This window comes from Hetaerina americana, unplaced genomic scaffold, assembly GCF_022747635.1.
Source record: "Hetaerina americana unplaced genomic scaffold, ioHetAmer1.1.p SCAF_10, whole genome shotgun sequence".
NCBI lineage: Eukaryota > Metazoa > Arthropoda > Insecta > Odonata > Calopterygidae > Hetaerina > Hetaerina americana.
Window position 1 is genome coordinate 77,104,350 of NW_027286070.1, and position 12,002 is coordinate 77,116,351.

At 44.0% G+C, this 12,002-nt stretch overlaps 1 protein-coding gene across 1 annotated transcript in view; it reads left to right on the forward strand.

The window, feature by feature from the left end:
- The first annotated feature begins 10,827 nt into the window (after nucleotides 1-10,827).
- Nucleotides 10,828-12,002, forward strand: part of LOC139700291 (ATP-binding cassette sub-family G member 1-like) — a 91,353-nt gene continuing 90,178 nt past the window's right edge. Inside the window, exon 1 of the mRNA XM_071598932.1 lies at nucleotides 10,828-11,103. Coding sequence (XP_071455033.1) covers nucleotides 10,923-11,103 — 181 coding nt within the window. The 5' untranslated portion in view covers nucleotides 10,828-10,922. The remainder of the gene's footprint in view (nucleotides 11,104-12,002) is intronic.

The window sequence follows — 12,002 nt, forward strand, 5'->3', positions numbered from 1 at the left end:
CCTCAATCCATTTGAAGAGAGGGTAATCACGAATACTATATAATTGGTTTCTTGAGCTTGAAGAGTAAAATAAAAATCCATAACAGCCAAATCTGGGGGGGGGGGACAGATTTCCATCCTTATCTACCCCACTAGTTGAATAGGCCCTACCCGGAATACAACCTTGGACGTGGTGGAAGGGTTTGTGCGTTCCGATGACCCATTAGAGCTGTGCTGGCGGGAGTAATAATTATTGCTCCTGGTAGGGTCACCCGTGCTAGAGGGGTCGAAGGTTAGGAGCCAGACGAAAGGTAGTCCACGCAGCGTCTGTTCCTCAGTGAGGCGGCTGCAATGGCGTCTGACCCCAGTGGGGCGGCCAGTAAGTGATGGTGTCACGTTAAAAAAACTATTGAGGAAAGCAACGGGAAACCACCTCAATTATCATTCCCAAGAAAATATGATGGACAATAGAGATATTTTGAGTCCTGGCAACTACGGGGCTCGGCCCAATCGGCCGTGTGTCGTGCCCGGCAGCAAGGGAGGCAAGGCTTCCGCGGTCGTCATCCCACGAAACCCTTGCAAGGGAAAACCAGCAGCAGCAGGACAGAAGACGCTGGAGAAGAAGACCACATTAGTTAGAATAGGAACGTGGAATGTTAGGACAATGACGAGGACGGGGAAATTGAAGAATGTTAAGCGAGAGATGGGCAGGGGAAATATAGATATATTAGGTCTATGCGAGGTGAGATGGAAAGATAGCGGGGATTACTGGAGCGATAAGTATAGAATAATATACAGCGGCGGTGATGAGAGCCAACGAGGGGTAGCCATAGTATTAAATGAAGAGGTAGGAAGAAGCGTAGTCAACATAGAGCAGGTAACGGAAGGTACTACTAGTAGAGATAAAAGCAGAACCGACGAACTTGGTTATTATTCAGGTATACATGCCACCGAGCAACAATAATGAAGAATAGGTCGATAGGATATACGATCAGTTAGAGGACATAATCGCGTGTGTTCATGCAGGGAAATATTTGATAGTGATGGGGGATTGGAATGCGACGGTAGGTGAAGGAAGAGATGGTGACGAGGTCTGGGACTACGGATTAGGCATGAGGAATGACCGTGGGGAGAAAGCAGTTGAGTTTTGTAGGAGACAGGGCTTAGTTGTCAACAACACTTGGTTTGGACACCACAAAAGACGTAGGTATACATGGAAAATGCCAGGTGACTCAGAAAGGTATCAGCTAGATTATATCCTGGTTAGACGCAGATTTAGGAACAGTGTGATAAATTCGCACAGCTTCCCGGGTGCGGATGCCAACTCTGACCACAATTTAGTTGTTATGAAATGTAGCGTCCGTTTCAAAAAGATAAGGCAGGGGCGGTGAATTAGAAAATGGAATGTAGAAGAATAAATGGTTTGAAAAGGAAGGAATACAAACAGGCGGTAGAGGAAATCATGGAGGATGGTAAAGAGCTAAGTACTATCGAAGAAAAATGGGAAAGTATCAAGAAAGGGTTGTCTAAAGCCGCAAAAGACACTATTGGAACCGTTAACGCTAAAAGGACTAGGAAACCATGGATCACGGATGAGATGATTACACAGATGGATGAGCGGCGAAAATGGAAGAATGTCAATACAGAATCAGGCAAAATGAATTACAAAGAATTGAACAATAAATTGAGGCGGTCAACAAATAAAGCAAAGGAAGCATGGTGGAAGACGCAGTGCGAGGATATGGAAAGTCTGCAGAGGAAGGGTGAAATCGGTGCGCTGTACAGCAAAATTAAATCGTTATCGGGAAGTAAGAAAGGGAGATCTATGCTAACTGTTAGAGATAAGGCGGGTAAGGTAATAGTTGACGCAGGAAAGATCCAAGAGAGATGGAAGGAGTATATAGAAGAACTGTATAGTAAGGAACTCAGACCAACAAAGTTAGACATTGAAGAAGAAAATGACGTAGAGGAAGACAGCTTAGGTCCAGGCATACTAGACAATGAGATAGAAAGGGCATTAAGGGAGATGAAACTAAATAAGGCTGTTGGGGTAGATAACATTCCCGTGGAACTTTTAAAATGCTTAGGAAAATGTGGGAGGAAGAGGCTATATGGGCTGATCCGTAGTATTTATGAGGAGGGAATCTGGCCGGAAGACTTCGTGAGATCAGTTTTAGTTCCTATTCCGAAAAAGGTAAAGGCCACGTCATGTGAGGACTACAGGACAATTAGTTTGATATCCCACGCAGCTAAAATTGTTCTTAGGATCATAAACAAAAGGATAGAGAGTAGGGAAAATGATTACTTAGGGGATGATCAGTTTGGGTTTAGGAAGGGGAGAGGTACGCGTGATGCCATTTCAGTAATGATATTATTAATCGAGAGGAATATAGAGTACAACCAGGAGGTATTTGACTGTTTTGTAGATTTCAAAAAAGCGTTTGATAGAGTGAATTGGGAAAGGAGGCTAATCCGCAACTTGTACATGTCTCAGACTGCTCAGGTACGAGTGGGGAACGGGGAGTCCGGTTGGGCAGTGTTAGGAAGAGGTGTAGGGCAGGGTTGCCCATTATCACCCTTGCTGTTCAACCTATATGCAGAGGAAATGATCAAAGAGGCGTGGGAAGAACTGGAGGTAGGAATGAAAGTGGGCGGGGAATTCGTAAAATCAGTTAGGTTTGCTGATGACCAAGCTTTACTTTGTCAGTCAGCCAAGGGGCTGCAAGCATTGCTTAGTGAATTGGAAATTCAGTGCGACAGGTATGGGATGAGAATCAATATTAATGAAACAAAGGTTATGCGATTTTCTAGAAAGAAAAAGGCTAAGCTAAACATTAGAATTGGAGGGCAAAAACTAGAGCAGGTAGAACAGTTTACCTATCTCGGTAGTGTTTTGGACCAACACGGTCAAAGTAGTAGGGACGTAAGGAGAAGAATTGCGCTAGGCAAAGAGGCTTTCACAAGGAGGAGGGAGTTGATGACGGGGACTTTGAGTAAGGATGTTAAGAAAGACTCGTAAAAACTTTGATATGGAGCGTAGCTATGTACGGTGCGGAAACGTGGTCATTGAAGCAGGAGGATAGACGTAGATTGGAGGCTTTTGAAATGTGGGTGTGGAGAAGAATGGAGAAGGTAAAATGGACAGAGAAGAAAACAAATGAGGAAGTACTTGGTATGGTGGGCGAAGAGAGGGGTTTGTTGGGAGCAATCCTATTGAGGCAGGAAAAGTGGATGAAGGGGGTGTTGACCGGCAGTGGGATGTTGAAGACTGTATTGGAGGGGAGAATGTTAGGCAAACGAGGAAAGGGAAGGAACAGGATAGGGGTGTTGGACGGGATGAAGGGAGGAAGAAAGTACTCAGAGATGAAGAAGGACCTGATATAGAGTAGGATGATGGATTTTGTGTTTTGTTGGGAGTAATAAAATGTTTGTTTGGTAGTTGTGTCCATCCAAAAACCTACCTTAACCGGTAGATTACCTTAAAAAAGTTAAATAGGAAGAAGACAATACAACAACTCGTCCTCGGAAATATGGAAGTCGACCTACGACTTTTCTTCACGCACTAAAGGGCTACAGAAGGGGTAAAAGGGGCCCTAAATACAAAATTAGTAAAAATCATATTTAAGTGCACTAGGGGGAATTTAAACAAAAAAGTAGCCCTTAATATCTCTTTACAATGCACGAGCTAACTATGCGAGGACTGCCCGTTGGATTTGACGGACAATGGGCACGTAGAAAAGACGGCCAGTTGGGCTCGGAAACAAAATTTTTCTCTGTTGGGCACTGATCAGATTTTTCTCGCATGAAAATGAAACGGAATTAAAAAGAAAAATAGGAAGGCGGAAACGGTATTCGTGTCCTAACAGAAAGTCCTCGCAGGGAGGGGGAGTAATTCACTCGGTCCGATATATAGTAATTCCTGTCCGCCTTCAAAATAGCGACACCTGACGAAAAGTTTTCGGGGAAACCAGAAATTAGTGATCCCAATTTTCTTTACGGACATTTTACTGTCGGAGGGTGAAAATAGGGAGACAAAAATGTATTTTTTATTGAAAATCAAGTTCCCTTTCTTATACCGACTTAACCTCAAAAGAACTGATAGTCCGATTGAAACGTGGCTTCGATAGACGTACGTTATTTATGAATGTTTATTTTGAATTAGTCCGAAAACAGCATTTCGACCTTTACATCGGACTTCGAGCTTTGATATAACAATTTAACGTTTACATACACCCAAGCTCTGGGTGGAGGAAAAACCGCCTAGATGGGAATCGAACCCGCGACCTCTGGATTGGCAGACGAGGACGTTACCCCGCCGCCCAGTCAAGAAAAGAAATAAAATAATGTTATCTCATACTATCAGAACACATTTTGAATATGCAGCACGCATTTAGAGTCCATTAACGAAAGTGCTAACGAAGCAATTAGAAAAGGTTTGAAAGAGACTTGTTGAAAATTGGTACGAGAAAAAGTGAGACGGAATATAATCTTTCTAAAAGTAAGACTCCCTCTTAGGATGGAATCTTCCCTTTAGAGAAGCTTTAAGATTTGGATTTCCGGATGATTTAGAGGGCCATACTACCTTGAACAAAAAGTTCCCGGAATAACCACCGTGTGGCGCTCCCATCGTTCCGATTTGAGTTCTGTTTTTTTTGTTAAATTGGTACATCTGTTGTTGATATTCCCTTTAAATCTAAGTGTCATAACTTGACATTTGCAAAAGTTACGTAGCCAAGAGTACATCTATCTCTGTGTGTGTTGGCGATTTTTTACAATTGCAGAAATGGATTTAAATTTGCAACAACGAACTTGTATTAAATTTTGCGTAAAAAACGGATTTAGTGGCGCACGGACGTTGGAAATGTTGGAAAAGTGTTTCGGCAACGATTCTCTAAAAAAACGGTCGTTTACCAGTGGCACGAGCGGTTCAGAAGTGGTCGTGAGTCAAGCGAAGATGATGAACGCAGTGGCAGACCATCGACATCGAAAGTCGGTGAAAAAATTGATAAAGTAAAAGAAATGTTGGTCAATAACCGCAAATTAACCATCAGAGAAATAGCGGAGGACTTGAACATTGCCTATGGATCCGCCCAAGACATTGTGGTTAATGATTTGGGTTTCCGTCGTGTAGCAGCAAAGTTGGTTCCAAAAGACCTCAATTTCATGCAAAAAAGAGACCGTGTTGACGTCGCAAAAGACATGATTTGCGAGGCTGAATCCGATCCCACATTCATCAAAAGGATCATTACTGGAGACGAGACGTGGGTTTATGAGTACGACACGCAATCCAGACATCAGGCAAGTGAAGTTTGGCGTTCACCAAATGAGCCGAGACCAAAAAAACCACGTCGTTTTCAGTCAAAAAAGAAGGCAATGCTGACGGTTTTCATGGATTACAACGGTGTAGTGCGTCATGAATTTTTGCCAGAAGGCCAGACAGTAAACAAAGAGTATTATTTGGGCGTTATGAGACGTTTGCGTGAAGCAATTCGCCGAAAGAGACCAGAAATGTGGGCAGAAAACTCGTGGATTTTGCACCATGATAACGCACCGTCGCACAGTGCTATCATTATTCGTAATTTTTTGACGAAAAATGCAACAAATACCATCCAACAGCCACCGAATTCACCTGATTTGGCTCCCTGTGACTTCTTTCTGTTCAATCGAGTTAAAAAACCATTACGGGGAACGCGTTTTAGCAGCCGAGAGGAAGTAATGGAAAAATCGCAGGAAGCACTGATGGACATACCGAAAACCGACCGTAACTTTTGCAAATGTCAAGTTATGACACTAAGATTTAAAGGGAATATCAACAACAGATGTACCAATTTAACAAAAAAAACAGAACTCAAATCGGAACGATGGGAGCGCCACACGGTGGTTATTCCGGGAACTTTTTGATCAAGGTAGTATACCAAGATGAAGACCAACTACAAATCCTTAAAATAAATAGACTCCCGCACTAAACACTCTCCTTACTTCTTACTGCTGCTCACCCCATCCAAATCCAAATTAAACGTACCCACAACATTGATAAAAATACTTATAATCTGCAATTTCCTTCGTGAAGTTATATGGGAGGGAGATTGGAGAGGCATTACCCGGGATTTCAACCCGACACTCTCCAGTCGAGAGAGCTGAATCCTCTGCCCACTCAACTCGCATGCCATCCATCATTAGTCAGAGAGAGGTGTTGCTCTTGGACGCGCTCACCACTCCGAATACACAAAATGACCTGAAGAGGTCGAACGCAAAACATGAAAAATGAAGTATAGGCGATGGAATGAAAAGAAAAATGGAATAGATATGCATAAATTGCTCTCTGGACCACAGCAAAGGATGAACTTGACTGAGAAAGATAACAGATGGATAAAAGATTCGCACAAATACAGGTAAGAAAGTGTTATGTGTGCATGCCTGTCTAAAAAGTCAAGAGTTCAATTGAATTGCACGTCAAAATTAATCCCCACCAGAATGAAAAAGGACGACACTGACAAAAATGTCATTTCAAATTAAAAATTATGACCTTATGATAAAGGTATTTTTACAGAATCTCTTGGTAAAGGGAGTCAGCGGGGATTACGCCTTCACATTTCGTGGCATTACCATTCCATGCTTTCGCCCCGACATTGATCTGTATCAGTAGGTTTAGGTTCACCTTTGGGGAGGCAGCCAAATAATCGCAAGCAGTTATTCCATTGGTCATCCTCGGACTAACGTGGGACAAATAAATCAGGCGCAATAATTTTGTATTTAGACATTGCTAACAGGGCGATCTTTTTTGAATTTAAAACCGGGTCAATATGCCTCATCCCTCGCCTTAATTGAGATCGCTTAACTCTAAGCTCTGTAAACCACATGTGCATTTTGAATTCTGTTTCTCCTTGTCCTTATATTTCGCCGGAAAAAGATTATCAACGGTATGCACAGAGGCTTCACCCTCGTAGCGAAGACGTCATATCCGCCTATTCAACGGTCCTATAAACCTCAACGGCGAATTACATTGAACGGAAGCAGGTTAAGTAAGGAGTCGTTATAATTGACTCTGAAAAGGGACGAATTTAATGTAGCTGAAGCAAGTTATTAACACTCTATTAAAGTAGATTGTGATAATTAGTGATTAGATCGTTGTAATTTGTCAAGACTTACCCGCGACGGTTCAAGACGTTTGTTTAGATTACAGTCATTGATGTAATATTTTCAGTTACTACCACGATGCAGTATAAATTGCGATGGGTACTTAATTAACTAAAGGTATGGAAATCCTCAAAATTCCACAACCCAACGATGATCAAATGTTAAAGATTTCTGGAAAAGGGATACCGTTCCCTACTACTCATCTGGCAGTAGCTAAATAGGAAAATTCTTCAAATTCTTCATTTTTGTTGGAATTGCCCATTCTGTCCACCTTGGCCGATAAGATTTTGAATAACTATGAAACCTTTAATGTTTTCATTAAATGCCTTAAACAGCCCCAGATATATCGACGGACTGAAGATGCTATGACCCTAAATTCATATTGCTCTGGAAGTATTATCATATGAAGTGTCCTGTCTGTGGCTCATTTTAACCATCGATACTCGTTGTACATGAAGTTAAGATTTTATTTTCTTTTGAGAAGAAAAGGCGATTTATTTATTGGCAATTTTAGAAATATTTTGCATGATGAACCATGAAACAGTATTTAAAAATAAACTGTCTATTGAAGAACAATCATCTGCAAACATTTATGTAGAAATAAGAAAATAAAAATTATCTATAAAGTAATATAACAAGATTGAGACCTTGGTGGGATTTCCTCGGCTCTAATGTCGGGTGAACCAAAATGTGCTTCTTGAGAAATTATTTTATGAAAGTGAAGGAATTCTGACTCTTTAAACTATAATGAATTCAAACATGTAGCTTGAAAAACAAATTAAAAGAGTTTCGGGGTGCCCTAAAATATAGTCCAAACTTATTGCCATGGACCATGTATATTCCCAAATGCTGATCGAATATTCATTTAAGAATGTTGATCCGACCACCAAACATAACACATAACCAAGAAATTTTCAGGTCAAGGAGAAAGCAATCAACTCTCTCTTGTTGAAAAATGAGTCTTAAGAAGACAATTAGTGCACGACCCACCCTACAAAATATGGAAGAAATTCAGCAATATCTCTACAACACGGCCTTCAAGCCGGTCGCTTTTAGGGTAGGTAATGTCGTAAAGTTTACACAGTAATCAACCCGAAGGTCGGTTTAGTAGGTGATGGTAGAGTTCACCCAGTACTAAGCCATATACGGCGTGTGAAAATTCACACATCAGGGTAGGGGGGCCAGTTCCTTTCACTGTGCCGGTTATGGTTTCCCAGGAAGACCTGGTCCCCGAATTTAGATTTATTTACAATGGTTCAGGTAATTTCAGGAAAACTCATTACCATTTACAAATATTCTCCCAAGTCCTAGGAGCATACGCAATTCTTTCGCCTGTGACACGTCCAATCATTCCCGTCTGTTTCCGAGAAATTCTTCGCCCCGTGAGTCTCTCCACACACGTCCGCTCTTTCGTCGGTTTAATATTTTTCCTCTCGCACCATTTACTAATTTCACATTTATCTTTTCGGTGAACCGACACAACTCTCTTGCCTCGATATGACTGAACAAGCGTCGCTTTCATTACACACGTCTACAGGTATTAACGGTGCATCCCATCCGTATTATTCCACAGGTCACTAATTCCTCGCCCTGCCTCACCTATTTTTATCCAAAATAATCCCCAAGAACACCAATACCTTACGCATGATTCTACTCCAAGTATTCGGGCATACCCAAGTTTTATATTCAGGCAATAATTTGAGTTGGAGTACATTTTTAAACATGGACAACTTTACTGTCTTGGCAAATATTCATTTTTTTAATATGCTCATCGGACTACCAGTCTATCTAAGGGCATTCGTACGCTTTTTAACTCTCAAATCTTTTGCATCGGTGTTCGCAAGCACGCAGCCAAGGCATAAAAAAATCGTCCACTAGTATTTGGTTCAATTATTTCGCCGTTCGCACTCGCTCGGTATCCATCGTTACCCCTTCTCCAATCAGAACCCAACTGGCTGTTTGGGCTGACTAACCTCCAGCCCCATTCTCATTCTTCCCTCGCCGAAGCGATGCCATTGGCGGAAAATACTCTACGGGGTCTACAGCGATAAGTTGCTGCGATTAAATCCCGTAAGACTCTCAGCGGGAAACACTGATCAGTCGACCTACGGAGAAGAATGAAACGCAATACAAGCAAACCCTTCGTCCCATTCACTCGCGCGCCTTATTTGCTGCTTTCATGCAACGCGTTCATAGAATTCAGAAAGCACTCATCAAGTCCATATTCTCCGAAAGACTTCCACAACTTGCTTCCGTTTACACTCACTTGCTCTCTTCACTTGCACAAATGAGCGATTAATTTCCCTTCACGCTCTCTAAATTTCCCAAGTGCATGCTGGGGTGAAAGTAAAGTCAGTATATCTTCCAAAAAAAGAAGGAACCACGTTAGTCTCCCCAAATTTTGTCCAATGTTACTTAACGTACTCATTCGATGAGTGCCTTACTGAATATCGTACTTCCACCGAGATCCTAAAAACTCATTAAAAATCAAAAAAATCAGCCCACATTGGGGGAGGTAGGTTAGGTGGTGTGGCAGCTCAGCGGTACATAGACCCCCGCGGCCGGAGCGCATTGCCCGATGACATCTCCCAAGTCTCAAATCCAACCTTGCGAATGAATCTCTGACTGGCAGACCTTTCTGGGATCTTCGTGGAAGAGGGAATTGAACCGCTCCCCTGCCTTCGGACTTGGGAAAATTCCTCACCGTGGAGCTCATAACTGGGTGAAACCCGCCCTCACTCCTCGAACCAAACTTTACACCGAAGACTGCGTTTTGTTTTTCTTTGGGGAAGGGCAATGAAATTAGGCAGCGAATTAGGTTCCGAGGGCTCTCCAATCATCAGGCCACTTCAGAATGTTTTTCAGCCTGGGGGCACTTCCTTTTCCAGGAATGCGGTTCCAAACGCTTCTTTCACAGCTCGATTTCGACGCCTCTTCTCTTTCCCACCCCATTGCAATTCCCCTTCATCTCTTCCGGGGGGTGGTTGGGGTGGGGTAAATTGTTCCCGCATGCGAGAGTGCCTCGCACAAAGGAGCCTGAAGTGCGTCCGACGTGATGGCCGCCGTGTGGGGATTCGGAACTGTGGGCGCCTCGTAGGCAGAGGTAGTGCTGTCTCCGCGGTCACCACATCCTCCACCCGTCGCACACCATTTCCGGCCCCGAACCTGCATTTCCGCGCCGGTAATTGGGCGAAATAGGAACGGGGAGTAGGGCAGTGCCCAGCAAATCCATGCAATTCGACGTCTCATTAAAATTTCAAGAGCTACATGCACTTCATCTTATAAAATCGGCCATCCATACAGAAAATCGAGGCGATTTCTTCATTGATGGGGTATGAGGATGGATCTCGACGACGTCGACCAATAATTGCGCTTGAGTAACAGTCATTTGGAGACGAGGGAAAGAGGGTTAGAGGTTATGGAATGCTATCAAACAAACGTAACTTGCGGCGAGCACGCATACAATCTTAAGTCGCTATTTGAAATGCAATTAATCCGCGAAGTCTACAATCGACACTTTTGCGATACTCGGAATACATTGGAGAGGCTTTCCGAGGGGAAGGATGAGTTCGGGGGAGATGATAAGAGTGCGCTTTTGGGGAAGGAAGGGGGGAGGCGGGGAAGATGTCGGAGTCGAGGGGGAGGGAGGCAAGAGGACGGGGTTGCGAGGCGGGGGAGAGGGGATAGAGGCATTCCTTCCTCCTCGCCATCCATTCCGTCCGCGGCACTCGCCCCATCAGGTCCTCAGCGCTCCCGGCTCGACCTTCCGCGCGCATCCTCCTCGTCTCTCTCTCTCAGCCGCCGCCATGACCGGCGCCACGGCTCCCTCCGCGGAGACGTCGGACGCGGCCCAGGACGGAGTAGTTGGGCTGGCCAAGCCCATCATCGGAGGGCCCCAGACCACTTTCTCGCGGCTCCCGCAGAGGGCTCCCATCGACCTCGACTTCAGCGACCTTAACTACACCGTCTCCATGGGAATGCGGAAAGGTAAGGGGATTTTCGCTTGACCGCCTCGCTCCACGTGTCGACCACCCGGAGCGGACTTGATTCCGGGGTCGATGAATTTCAGGACACCCCCTGATACTGATTGATCCTCTGGATTTCTAAGATTTACCTGAAGATCGTAGACTGTACCGGTAGAGGTTTCACCCGGGGTGCGAACACAATCTCTTTCGATAAAGTGTGCGAATTTTCGTTTCCGTTCATTCCCTCAAGATTACTCTTCCGCTCCAGTGAATCCTTCCCATCCCTTTCTTATTTCCCCCCTTCCTTTTTCCCCCCTCCACACAAAGCCACTCCATCCCATCCAAGAGTTTGTACGATTGCACCGCACACCAAGTGTGTCGGGCATCACCCCCTCGACTTCCAAAGTGTGACTTACGCCCTCGGTGACATGATCACCTATTCTATTCACGAAGATGAATACCTCGACGGCGGCGGTTTTGTGGTGAACTTCCAAACGGTGACGCCGAAGATGATAACGTCTTTATTTCGTGCGCAAACTCGCGCACGCACATTTTCAGCGAAATTACATGAAGTGACTTGCATATTTAAAATATTTTATAATATTTTTTAGCGGCACATTAATCGATGCGGCCGCCTCTGCTAAGTTGTTTGTTGGATTGAACGTAGTATTACCCTTTGCCATTGGTTTCAAAACCAACAAATATTTCACCAAATTTACGAGTATCGTATCGTACCTTGATGATTTTTAGGCGTCTTTCCTTAGAAATTCCCGAGCATTATACCTTATCTGTACTGATGGATATGCTCTTTTCCTTCTTCCCGCGTGTGTGTGTGTGTGGTGTCGCACCTCGGCACCATAGATAGGGTGTTGCAGGGAAAATGCACTGACACACACCTCCAACTGGAATGAGTGAATTTCC